Source organism: Oncorhynchus clarkii, chromosome 33, assembly GCF_045791955.1.
Source record: "Oncorhynchus clarkii lewisi isolate Uvic-CL-2024 chromosome 33, UVic_Ocla_1.0, whole genome shotgun sequence".
NCBI lineage: Eukaryota > Metazoa > Chordata > Actinopteri > Salmoniformes > Salmonidae > Oncorhynchus > Oncorhynchus clarkii.
The window spans coordinates 2,471,616-2,485,566 of NC_092179.1; the positions used below are offsets into that span (position 1 = coordinate 2,471,616).

General features: G+C 41.6%; 1 protein-coding gene across 1 annotated transcript in view; it reads left to right on the forward strand.

The window, feature by feature from the left end:
• The first annotated feature begins 7,574 nt into the window (after positions 1 to 7,574).
• Positions 7,575 to 13,951, forward strand: part of LOC139393201 (zona pellucida-like domain-containing protein 1) — a 43,644-nt gene continuing 37,267 nt past the window's right edge. Inside the window, exons 1-5 of the mRNA XM_071141636.1 lie at positions 7,575 to 7,683; positions 8,353 to 8,573; positions 9,302 to 9,483; positions 9,931 to 10,003; positions 12,077 to 12,174. Of these exons, the coding sequence (XP_070997737.1) occupies positions 7,578 to 7,683; positions 8,353 to 8,573; positions 9,302 to 9,483; positions 9,931 to 10,003; positions 12,077 to 12,174 (680 nt within the window). The 5' untranslated portion in view covers positions 7,575 to 7,577. The remainder of the gene's footprint in view (positions 7,684 to 8,352; positions 8,574 to 9,301; positions 9,484 to 9,930; positions 10,004 to 12,076; positions 12,175 to 13,951) is intronic.

Here is a 13,951-nt window from a genome sequence, read left to right on the forward strand (position 1 = left end):
TGGGAACCCCCGCTGCAGGCCACGGACTGGGGACCCTTGCTGCAGGCCCCGGACTGGCCCGTGGAGGAGGCACAGGACTCACCAGGCTGGGGAGACCTACTGGAGGCCTGGTTCTTGGAGCAGGCACAGGACTCACCAGGCTGGGGAGACATACTGGAGACCTGGTCCGTGGAGCAGGCACAGGTCGAACCGGGCTGTGTGGGAACACTGGAGATCTGGTGCTTAAAGCTGGCACCACTCGTCCTGGCTGAATGCTCACTTTGGCCCGGCACGTGCTGGAGACACTGCGCACTTCATTGCATAACACGGTGCCTGACCTCCCTATCGGGAGCATGGGGAGTAAGCTCCACCAACCTCCCTGTATGCCACCCCTAAAAAATTTTTGGGAGTTGCCTCCCAGTCTTCCTTGCCAGCCGTGACCCTGTGTAACACTGGGCCCCTTTACTAGCTGCTTCAGCCTGCTTCCACGGAAGGCGATCCTTTCCAGCCAGGATCTCCTCCCACGTCCAGGATCCCTTTCCTTCCAGAATGTCCTCCCATGTCCACTCTGTCTGCTCCTCCCGGCCGTTTGTGGTGGGTTGTTCTGTCACGATTGTCGTCAAGGAAATGACCGGACCAAGGTGCAGAGTGGTAAGCATACATTATTTTATTTTAGATGTCGCCAACAAAACAATAAACAACAAAAACGAATGTGTAGCTCTGTAAGGCTATACATGCCACTAACAAAGACAACAACCCACTTTGAGAAGAGGAAAAAAGGCTGCCTAAGTATGATTCCCAATTAGAGACAACGATGGACAGCTGTCCATGATTGAGAATCATACCCGGCCAAAAACAAAGAACTAGAAAGCATAGACTTTCCCACCCGAGTCACACCCTGACCAAACAAACATAGAGAATAAAAGGATCTCTATGGTCAGGGTGTAACACCCGACCCAAATGTCTCAGCCTTCAGTATTTATGCACGCAGTAGTTTCTGTCGGGGGGCTAGGGTCAGACGGTTATATCTGAAGTATTTCTCCTGTCTTATCCGGTGTCCTGTGTGAATTTAAGTATGTTCTCTTTAATTCTAGGACCATGCCTGAGGACAGCCTGGCCTGATGACTCCTTGCTGTCCCCAGTCCACCTGGCCGTGCTGCTGCAACAGTTTCAACTGTTCTGCCTGTGGCTATGGAACCCTGATCTGTTCACCGGACGTGCTACCTGTTCAAGACCTGCTGTTTCAACTCTCTAGAGACAGCAGGAGGGGTAGAGATACTCTGAATGATCGGCTATGAAAAGCCAACTGACATTTACTCCTGAGGTGCTGACCTGTTGCACCCTCTACAACCACTGTGATTATTATTATTTGACCCTGCTGGTCATCTATGAACATTTGAACATCTGGCCATGTTCTGTTATAATCTCCACCCGGCACAGCGAGAAGAGGACTGGCCACCCCTCAGAGAATTAGAGAGAGCGTACTTAAATTCACAAAGGACACCGGATAAGACAGGATAAGTACTCCAGATATAGCAAACTGACCCAAGCCCCCCGACACAAACTACTGCAGCATAAATACTGGAGGCTGAGACAGGAGGGAACTTCAACTGCATCATCAGTTTTGACCACCAGACGTGTCCGTATAACTTCTCCCTAGCAAACATTGTGACAACCAACCACATACTCTGTGAAATCCAACTTCGCAATGGGGCTGGATGTCACAAGTGGACAGCATTTGATTTATGGCATATAACTCCATGTCAGAGTAAGATATAATGAATGATAAGAAGGGATCCCATTTCAACGTAAGAGCTTTGCCAGTCTTGTAAGATATACTGGTGCTGAGAAATACACCCAAGAGTAAAAAGTGTGACAACCCGATGCAAATATCTACCCTCTCTGTCTTTTACAAGGCTGACCATAGTGTTGTAGCCTGACAATGTTAATATTTTTGGGTATGTGAGGTAATGAAAACATAAAATAGTAGCTTTGACCATCAAGGTGTTGGGTCCTGTTTCATGTTGTGAGATCCATTTCCACATCTAATCGCCTGCCATATCGAGAGATGCAACTGTGAAAAATGAATGAATGACAAGTGCTGGTGCCTAGATAGAGATGACTATCTGGATATGTGAATAACTGTACTATTTGCCACCCTGGGGATTAAACTAACCATTTTTATTCTTGCCGTTCATTCATATTTAAGTAATACTTGCTTTTTCAAACAGAAATTTGCATCATGTAGCTCTAACTCCAAAAAGTTTTGGGACACTGTAAAGTCCATGGAGAATAAGAGCACCTCCTCCCAGCTGCCCACTGGACTTAGGCTAGGTAACACTGTCACCACGAATAAATCCACGATAATCGAGAATTTCAATAAGCATTTCTCTACGGCTGGCCATGATTTCTTCCTGCTTACCGCAACCCCGTCCAACAGCTCAGCACCCCCCGCAGCTACTTGCCCAAGCCTCCCCAGCTTGTCCTTCACCCAAATCCAGATAGCAGATGTTCTGAAAGTGCTGCAAAACCTGGACCCGTACAAATCAGCTGGGCCAGACAATCTGGAACCTATCTCTCTACAATTAACCGCCATCATTATTGCAACCCCTATTACCAGTCTGTTCAACCTCACTTTCGTATCGTCCGAGATCCCTAAAGATTGGAAAGTTTCCGCGGTCATCCCCTTCTTCAAAGGGGGTGACACTCTAGACCCACACTGTTATAGACCTATATCCATCCTGCCCTGCCTTTCCAAAGTCTTCGAAAGCCAAGTTAATAAACAGATCAATGACCATTTTGAATCCCACCACACCTTCTCCTCTGTGCAATCCGGTTTTAGAGCTGGTCCCTGGTGCACCTCAGCCACGCGCAAGGTACATAACGATATCATAACCGCCATCGATAAAAGAGAGTACTGTGCAGCCGTCTTCATCAACCAGGCCAAGGCTTTCGACTCTATCAATCACCGTATTCTTATCGGCAGACTCAACAGCCTTGGTTTCTCAAATGACTGCCTACTTCTCAGACAGAGTTCAGTGTGTCAAATCGGAGGGCCTGTTGTCCAGACCTCTGGCAGTCTCTATGGGGTACCACAGGGTTCAATTGTTGGGCCAACTCTTTTCTCTGTATGTATCAACGATGTCGCTCTTGCTGCAGGGGATTCCCTGATCCACCTCTACGCAGATGACACCATTCTGTATACATCTGGCCCTTCTTTGGACACTGTGTTAACCTCTTGGAACTCCCCATACCGGATCCGGTATCAGGAATACAGACTCAAGCTCATTACCATAACGCAACGTTAACTATTCATGAAAATCGCAAATGAAATGAAATAAATATGCCATCTCGCAAGCTTAGCCTTTTGTAAACAAAACTGTCATCTCAGATTTTCAAAATATGCTTCTCAACCATAGGAAAACAATAATTTGTGTAACAGTAGCTAGCAAACAAAGGATTTAGCGTTAGCATTAGCGTTAGCATCCAGCACGCAACATTTCAACAAAAACATAAAAGCCTTCAAATAAAATCATTTACCTTTGAAGAACTTCTGATGTTTTCAATGAGGATACTCTCAGTTGGATAGCAGATGCTCAGTTTTTCCAAAAAGATTCTTTGTGTATTAGAAATAGCTCCGTTTTATACATCACATTTGGCTACCAAAAAAAACCCGAAAATTCAGTCCTCAAAACGCGAACTTTTTTCCAAATTAACTCCATAATATCGACTGAAAACATGGCAAACGTTGTTTAGAATCAATCATCAAGGTGTTTTTCACATATCTCTTCATTGATACATCGTTCTTGGACACATGCTTTCTCCCCTGAATCAAATGGTAAAGTGGAAGCAGCTGGCAATTGCGCACCGAATTCGACGCAGGACACCAGGCGGACACTTGGAAAATGTAGTCTCTTATGGTCAATCTTCCAATGATATGCCTACAAATACGTCACAATGCTGCTAAGACCTTGGGCGAACGACAGAAAGTGTAGGCTCATTCCTTGCGCAATCACAGCCATATAAGGAGACAATGGAAAACAGAGCTTCAGAAATTCTGCTAATTCCTGGGTGATGCATCATCTTGGTTTCGCCTGTAGAATGAGTTCTGGGGTACTTACAGACAAAATCTTTGCAGATTCTGAAACTTCAGAGTGTTTTCTTTCCAAAACGGTCAAGAATATGCATAGTCGAGCATCTTTTCGTGACAAAATATCGCGCTTAAAACGGGAACGTTTTTTATCCAAAAATGAAATAGCGCCCCCAGAGATCCAAGAGGTTAACTAACCTCCAAACGAGCTTCAATGCCATACAACACTCCTTCCGTGGCCTCCAACTGCTCTGAAATGCTAGTATAACCAAATGCATGCTTTTCAACCATTCGCTGCCCGCACCCGTCCGCCCGACTAGCATCACTGCTCTGGACGGTTCTGACTTAGAATATGTGAACAACTACAAATACCTAGGTGTCTGGCTAGACTGTAAACTCTTCTTCCAGACTCATATTAAACATCTCCAATCCAAAATTAAATCTAGAATCAGCTTCCTATTTCGCAACAAAGCCTCCTTCATTCACGCCGCCAAACATACCCTCCTAAAACTGACTATCCTACTGATCCTCGACTTCGGCGATGTCATTTACAAAATTGCTTCCAATAGTCTACTCAGCAAATTGGATGCAGTCTATCACAGTGCCATCCGTTTTGTCACCAAAGCCCTTTATACCACCCACCACTGCGACCAGTATGCTCTAGTCGGCTGGCCCTCGATACATATTCGTCGCCAGACCCACTGGATCCAGGTCATCTACAAGTCTATGCTAGGTAAAGCTCCGCCTTATCTCAGCTCACTGGTCACGATAACAACACCCACCCATAGCATGCACTCCAGCAGGTATATTTCACTGGTCACACCTCCTTTGGCCGCCTTTCCTTCCAGTTCTCTGCTGCCAATGACTGGAACGAATTGCAAAAATCGCTGAAGCTGGAGACTTTTAACTCACTAACTTTAAACATCAGCTGTCTGAGCAGCTAACCGATCGCTGCACATAGCCCATCTGTAGTCCACCCAATCTACCTACCTCATCCCCATATTGTTTTTATTTACTGTTCTGCTCTTTTGCACACCAGTATTTCTACTTGAACATCACCATCTGCTCATCTATCACTCCAGTGTTAATTTGCTAAATTGTCATTACTTCACTACTATGGCCTATTTATTGCTATAACTCCTCAAGCCATTTGCACACAGACATAGACTTTCTTTTTTTTGTGTTATTGACTGTATGCTTGTTTATTCCATGTGTAACTCTGTGTTGTTGTTTGTGTCGCATTGCTTTGCTTTACCTTGTCCAGGTTGCAGTTGTAAATGAGAACTGGTTCTCAACTAGTTTACCTGGTTAATTAAATAAAGGTGACATAAAAAATACTCTCTCACACAACCGCCTTAAGAGCTCCCTGAACCAAAGTGTAGAAAAGGGAAGTTTGGTTATTGGGACTGACTCCTGAATTTTTCTGCCACTGTCTCTGGAGCCTTAACTGTACTTCACCTGCATCACTTTACACAACACTGGAATGAAAGGCCGAGAACATTGAATAAGGATAGCGCTACTGTATATCTTGGATATGATCGGGTGACCTAACCAAGAAACTATTGTCCACGGATGATTGGGCATGAGCGGAGAACATAGTTGGGTAGATTTTGGATCCAATATAGCCTTACTAAGATAGGTAAGGTAAGAAGGACACACACACACACACACACACACACACACACACATACATTACAGGTCCAGCTATACTGATGTGAGTTAAAGCTCCAAAGAGAGAATCATCTGGCAACATTAACCAGCTATCAATTTTTGTGATGTCTGCTTTTTCATCACCTGAATAACCCTGCATGGATAATAATGGGATCACTTGACTTGTGTGTCATGCAGCATAAGAAGTAATGAGCTCTTTATACCAAACTATGGGGAAGAGGGGGGGCGGTTTCTCGGACACAGATTAAACCAAGTCCTGGATTTAAAATATTTTTAATGGATATTCTCTATTGATCTTGCTTTTTAGTCCAGGATTAGATGAAATTGGCCCTGTCAATACAGGAAAAAACATACAATTGAGATTTAGGTATACAATATGTCACTGATGGGGAGGCAAACTGGAGAACTAGCTAACATAATGACCAATTGAGAACAAGTGTGAGTTCTGTTTTAGCTTTTTAGCACAAACGTAATACCTAGAACTCCGCACCCACAGAAGAGGTCCTATCTGCACTTTGTCTATATGGCTCACATTATCTATCCCTGTACATACAGTGCTGTCCATATGGAACATAGGACACTAGGGACTTGCTAATCCCATAAAAATGACTGTGAGGCTTTTTCCTCTCCCCATGTGGGAGACTGAGAGCAGGAGTCAAAGTTGAGACATCAGGGGCACAGGTGGTGGCTCGCCACCCCAGAGAGGATACCAGGGAAGGCCAGCAGAGATGTGTTGATGGAGGAAGGCTGGACACAAAGCGTGAAAAGACCTGGGCCCACTGCTGGCAAGAGAGAAAGAGCTGCTCAGTCAGCGCGCTGCACCCACTCCGTAGGCCGATGAAAAGATAATTCCCCCAGCACGGACCTCATGCAGCGTCAAACCGTTTGTGTGCGCTGACAGAGCCAGATCAAGCAGAAAGGATATGAGTGGGAAACTTCAAAACCTGCTCATGTTTCTGGCTCTGTGAAAGGATTTGTATAACACATTCAGATTTGATGGACTTTCCCATGTTCTCCTGGACAGCCCTTTTTTTGTTGTTGACGTGTTCAAATAATGAATCTCTTATGTTGCCGGGCTCTTTTCCCCCCCGACCCACGCCATGTTTCTAGTTGTGGTGTAGGGATGCTGTGCGGATCATTCCATCACATGCAGCAGTCCCGAGCATATGGAGAACCGCTGATTCGTCGACTTCCAAGGACCAGGGTGAGTAGCACTGGGGCAGTTTTTAACCTTGACAACCTTGAACAACTCAACTACACTGATAGCCAGGGAAGCTCAACAAGCATTGACCAAGGGAAGCCAGCTGCTTGAAAAGTTGCTGTTTCTCCACAACAAAAACCCTTATCTGATCATCATAAGATACCACATGCATATTATCATCATCTGATAAAAGATGTTGAGAAAACAAAGACTTAGCCCATTGTGCTTAGTAATGTTGCGGTGACAACCAAGCCAGTGGATTATATCAATATTTGGCTGTTTTGGCCATGGTTTTACCAAATAATAGTATCTTAACGAGTCTGCATTTGAGATAGATAATGTTCAGACTCTAGGCTAGCAGAATAATTGTCTTTATGTGTTAACACTATTGCCGTTGGCAATAACTAGGATTTACAAAGTATCCCTTTTTGAATTAGATTGAAGGTGGATTTCTTGCACCTTATTCTTCATAGAAGTTAAGGTTTGTCTCACTGTGATTTCTGAAATAACTAACAGAATCATGTTACTTTTTTATTCCCATGACGTACACTAAACTGAAGCTCTTAAACCAAAATATGTATCATATGGAAGATGGCAAAGACTGATGACAAACATTGTTTTCCTCCAGGTGCTGAAATGGAACAAATATGTTTGATCCTTTTGCTTGTAAGTAAGGCATTATCAGTTGGAGCACAATTCAATGGATACAACTGTGATGCCAACTTCCACAGCCGCTTCCCTGGTGAGAAAATAAATACATTATTTTAATTGAAATTCAATACAACTTCAATGCAGGTTATTCATATAACTTTATGAATATAACATAGAACTTTAACTTAACTCATATTGGACTGATGCATGTAACATGTTTAGGATAGTGAATAGTTGCTATTTCGTATATATTTCAGGAAGTTTACATGTTTTTTTCTGTCTTCGGAAAAACAGTGAAACCTTTATTTACACTTATAATCAAATACAATTTTATTGTTAGCTGTTCAACTGTCTGACGGCCTGGTGGTAGAAGTTGTCTTGGAGCCTTTGGTCCAAGACCCGATGCTACGATACTGCTTGCTAGATGGTAACAGGGTTAACAGTCCATGGTCCGGGTGACTGTAGTCCTTGACGACCTTCGGGTCTTCCTCAAGCATCACCTGCTGTAGATGTGTTTGCGGTTGTGGGCAGTGCAGTTGCCGTACCAGGCAGTGATGCAACCCATCAAGATGCTCTTAATATAGACATTTCCAAATAGAGTTCAAATCAATAAAATTATCAACGCCAGTGTGAGCCTTCTTTAGTCTTTTTCTTTAGCCTTGTTTAGTTATCCCTCTTTGAGAAAAAAAATGCATGTAAGGCCATAATATGATTTTGTGCTGTGATAATAACTGTTGTTGTTTTCTCTGCTCTCTCCCAGCGGAGCGGGACATTAGTGTGTACTGTGGGGTGCAGACAATCACCCTCAAGATCAACTTTTGTCCTGTTCTCTTCTCCGGCTACACCGACACTGACCTGGCCCTCAACGGTCGCCATGGAGATGCCCACTGCCGTGGTTTCATCAATAACAACACCTTCCCCACCGTGGTCCTCTTCAGCATTAGCCTAGCCACCCTGGAGACATGTGGCAATGCCCTGGTGGTAAGAGGCCCATGCTTATTCCAACCACCTGTTTATAATGCCTTCTATCACACCTATGGGTCAGTTTCCTGGAAACAGATTAAGTTCTGGACTAAAAAGCACTTTCGATGGAGATAATTTATTGAGCATATCTTGAAGTCCAGGACTAAGGTTAATCTGTATCCGGAAAACCCTAAAAGAGTCCATGACAGATCGTGGATCCTCTTACCGTGGATCCAACCACAGTGCACTTACATCAAGCCCAAGCCATAAATTATTCTAAAAGGCAGCAAAAACAAGAAGAGATAAACAACTAAATAAAATGTCCTACTATTAGGAATCATCTTAAAAATGTACACACAGTCATCTACAGTGTCTATGTTTTGATGTTGACAACCTATATTTTAGTTTCCAACAGTGGTTCAGTAATTGTAGTGGTGGTTGGAGTTGGGAGAACGGAAGCCCCGGAGAGGTGATTGCTTGTTCCTAGAAACAGCGGGAGAGATTCGAGAGGAGCCTTTACTAAGGATGCTTTCTTCCCCATTTTGTTGTTTTGATTGTAGTTTGGTTCCTGGGCCGCTGATGCTGTGATAAAGGGAATTGAGTTAGGGATTAGCACGATGAGGGGGCATTAGCTTAATAGTATGGTTGATGTTATCGCCACTGGCTCTCTCTACTGATGGGACCTTGACTCCCATAATGGTGGGGATGGGATGGGGCAGGCATTCACCACTGATTTTGTGTTGCAGGTTTCCACGGCTCAGGGGCCTAATGCTTATGGGAACCTCTCACTGGTGCAGATTGGGAACATATCAGGGTACATCGATACACCAGATCCCCCAACTATCATTAGCTACCTGCCAGGTCTGCTCTACAAATTCAGCTGTAGCTACCCTCTGGAATACCTGGTGAACAATACACAGTTGGCTTCGTAAGTGCTGTGAAATAATCCCTCAAGTTTCTATGATGATTCTCATCCATTCACATGTCTACAATTCCCCTGAATTCATAATACAATTAATAAGAGATAATTCAGAGTCAGTGAAAAGTCATTGGAATGTGTCAAAATTGTGTTGTCAATGAACTTAAATGATTACCATTTTAGATATACTGTACATAGGGATGCAGTAAACTGAAAATGACCAAAATGAAAAATTATTGGAGAGCACAATGAAGATAACACATGATTTGAGAAGGTCATATAATCTAAGTTTTATGTTAAAAGAGAATGATGTATCACACTGACATGGTACATTTATCAAGATATCTGAAAGTAAACCAAGATAAACAATATGCAAATGTGCAAATGTGCAAATGTGACTCAATGTCAGACAATAAAACATGTTTAGCATAACTTAAATTTTCATGTTTATTCAAGGTCAGCTGCTGCAATATCAGTGAAGGACAGCAATGGTACTTTTGTCAGTACTTTGAGTCTACTGCTTTACAATGTAAGTACATTTTACAAATTACACAATTGCATTTGCTATGATACACTTTCACTGCTAGATTTACTAACCATATTATACATGCAAAGTTTGCATCCGGGAATAAAATGTGCATAGAGTGCCTTCAGAAACTATTCACACCCCTTGGCCTTTTCCACATTTTGTTGTATTACAAGGTGGGATTAAAATGGATTTAATTGTACTCTGTAATGTCAAAGTGGAAGAAACATTCTAACATTTGTATAATTTTTTATATTTTTTATAAAAAAACGTCTTGATTAGATACTGTATACCTTCAATAAATGTTAGAATAACCTTTGGCAGCAATTACAGCTGTGAGTCTCTCTGGATAAGTCTCTCAGAGCTTTCCACACCATCTGGATTGTACAACATATGCCCATTATTATTTTCTAAATTCTTCAAGCTCTGTAAAATTGGTTGTTGATCATCGCTAGACAACCATTTTCAGATCTTTCCATAGATTTTCAAGCAGATTTAAGTCAAAACTTTAACTCGGCCACACAGGAACATTCATTGTCTTCTTGGTAAGCAACTCCAGTGTAGATTTGCCCTTGTGTTTTAGGTTATTGTCCTGCTGAAAGGTGAATTCATATCCCAGTGTCTGGTGGAAAGCAGACTGAACCAGGTTTTCCTCTAGGATTTTGCCTGTACTTAGCTCCATTCCATACATTTTTTTTATCCTGAAAAACTACCCTGTCCTTAGTGATGACAAGCATACCCATAACATTATGCAGCCACCACTATGCTTGACAGTATGGAGAGTGGTACTCAGTAATGTGTTGAATTGAATTAGCACCAAACATAAGACTTTATTCAGGATAAACATTTTTTTGCAGTATTACTTTAGTGCTTTGTTGCAAACAGGATGCATGTTTAGGGATATTTTTATTCTGTACAGGCTTACTTCTTTTCACTTTGTCAATTAGGTTAGTATTGTGGAGTAACTGCAATGTTGGTGATCCATCCTCAGTTTTCTACTATCACAGTCATTAAACTCTGTAATAGTTTTGGAGTCAGCATTGGCCTCAGTGAAATCCCTGAGCGGTTTCCTTCCTCTCCGGTAATTGAGTTAGGAAGGATGTATCTTTGTAGTTACTGAGTCTATTGATACACATCCAAAGTGTAATTAATTACTTCACCATCATCAAAGGGATATCCAATGTCTGCTTTTTTATTTATACCCATCTACTAGTAGGTGCCCTTCTTTGCGAGGCATTGGAAAACCTCCCTGGTCTTTGTGGTTGAATTTGTGTTTGAAATTCACTGCTCGACCTTACAGATAATTGTATGCGTGGGGTACAGAGATGAAGTAGTCATGATGAAAATCATGTTAAACGCTATTATTGCACAGAGTGAGTCCATGCATGTTATTATGTGACTTGTTAAGCAAATATTTGGTCCTGAACTTATTTAGGCTTGCCATAACAAAGGGGCTGAATATTTATTGACTCAAGATATTTCAGCTTTTCATTTTTTATTAATTTATTTAATAAAACACGAAAAACATAATTCCACTTTGACATTATAGGGTATGGTGTGTAGGCCAGTAACAAACAATCTCAATTTAATCAAATTCAGGCTGTAACACAACAAAATGCGGAAAAAGTCAACAGGTGTGAATACATTCTGAAGGCACTGTAGAGCAAAATGGTCAAATAAAATTCAATCGTAAACAATGTACCAGAAATATATATTAACCGTAAAGACACTACAATCATTTAATCTCCTTCTGAAATGCAAATCAAAGTTATGTCATATCTTATTAGAAGTTCTATCACATCCAGACAAAGGAAGTATTGAGTAGTTTTCATGACTGGGAATTTGACAGTGGATAGGAAATACAGGGGTAGTGTAGCTATTATACATTTACAGGTTAAAAAACTGTGTATACAGAACTATTTTTTATTCCAGTAATGAAGGAGGTTTGTGCCAATTTACCCTAAATTTATTGCTAATCCAGTGCAATTCATGAATCCTGTCCTCATCTAAATGTTAATATGAGGGATTAAAACAATTGTGACTTGTTGATTTCTTTGTGTGTTTGTCTCTGTAAAGGACTCGTCATACGTTCAGCAGCTGTCAATTCCTATGGCGGGGCTCACACTGAAGACACGTGTGTTTGCAGCAGTCAAAGCTACCAACTTGGACAGGAGGTAACCAATCATTTAATTTCATCAATAACTTCCAAGAGCCATATAACACATGTCTGCAGGCCCTTCTTGAACTTCGGGCAATTGTGGAATGTACATTAGGGACTTTAACATTTGATTGGTGGGAAAGTGACAACCATGGCAGCTGCAAAAATGTTACCGCAGTGCAATTTAATGTATTGTCAGAGTAAGAGTGCTGATCTGGGATCAGATCTCTTCATGTCCATGTGAGTCTTGTTTATTAGGATCCAAAAGTTCAAATTGATCTTAGATCAGCATTCTGACTCTGAGATGCTTTATGTATACTGTCCCTGAACTGTATGTTCCACCTTAGTGAGTGTACAATTTTTTTCACTTTTGGAGTTAAACAATACTATAATATTAATTAGCAGGAACGTAAAAATATATATTTTCACTACACACAATGGGAATCATTATCCCACTGCCCTACATACAGCTCTGCAGTAGATCAGATTTGCTGTGAATGCGAAAGAAATTCACACCTCTTTAGGCGTGGTGCTACAGTAGCTAGCAGAGCTACATAAGAGTTCTGAACATCTAGTCAAATGGCTACCCAGACTATTTGCAGTGCATCCCCCCCCCCACCTCTTTACATGTACATACTACCTCAACTAACCGGTGCCCCCGCACATTGACTCTGTATCGGTACCCCCCTGTATATAGTCTCGCTATTGTTATTTTATTGCTGCTCTTTAATTACTTGCTGATTTAATCTCTTATTCTTATCCATATTTTTTTTTCAACTGCATTGTTGGTTAGAGCCTGTAAGTAAGCATTTCACTGTAAGGTGTTGTATTCGGCACATGTGACTAATAACATTTAATTTTATTTGAACACTTGAAAAAGAAAAGGAGATCGTCACACTCTAGGAGCTCAGATGCAATAATTAAATAACCAACATTTAGACATAATACCCTGATGAAGACAGCTCGGCCGTCGAAATGAAAACAGCTTGGCTGTCAAAATGTTGTTTATAAAATTATTGCATCTGAGCTCCTAGAGTGTATGGCTCTCCTACTCTTTTCCAGATTTTTTTTTTTTTTTTAAGTATATACAGTTAAAGTCGGAAGTTTACATACACTTAGGTTGGAGTCATTAAAACTCGTTTTTCAACCACTCCACAAATTTCTTGATAACAAACTATAGTTTTGACAAGTCGGTTAGGACATCTACTTTGTGCATGACAAGTAATTTTTCCAACAACTGTTTACAGACAGATTATTTAACTTATCACTGTATCACAATTCCATTGGGCCAGAAGTTTACATACACTAAATTGACTGTGCTTTTAAACAGCTTGGAGAATTCCAGAAAATTATGTCATGGCTTTAGAAGCTTCTGATAGGCAAATTTACATAATTTGAATCAATTGGAGGTGTACTTGTGGATGTATTTCAAGGCCTACCTTCGAACTCAGTGCCTCTTTGCTTGACATGGGAAAATCAAAATAAATCAGCCAAGACCTCAGAAAAAAAAACTGTAGACCTCCACAAGTCTGGTTCTTCCTTGGGAGCAATTTCCAAATACCTGAAGGTACCACGTTCATCTGTACAAACAATAGTACGCAAGTATAAACACCATGGGACCACGCAGCCGTCATACCGTTCAGGAAGGAAGGTGTTCTGAGGGAAAAAAAGGGGGGTTGCAACTCAATATTATTATATTTATCAATCTAGCTTATGAGTTTTAAATTTACACTTCCTCAGATGGAAGGAATTCCAACCAAAAGTTCAAAGTGTGAAAATGGAGCATAATTCAG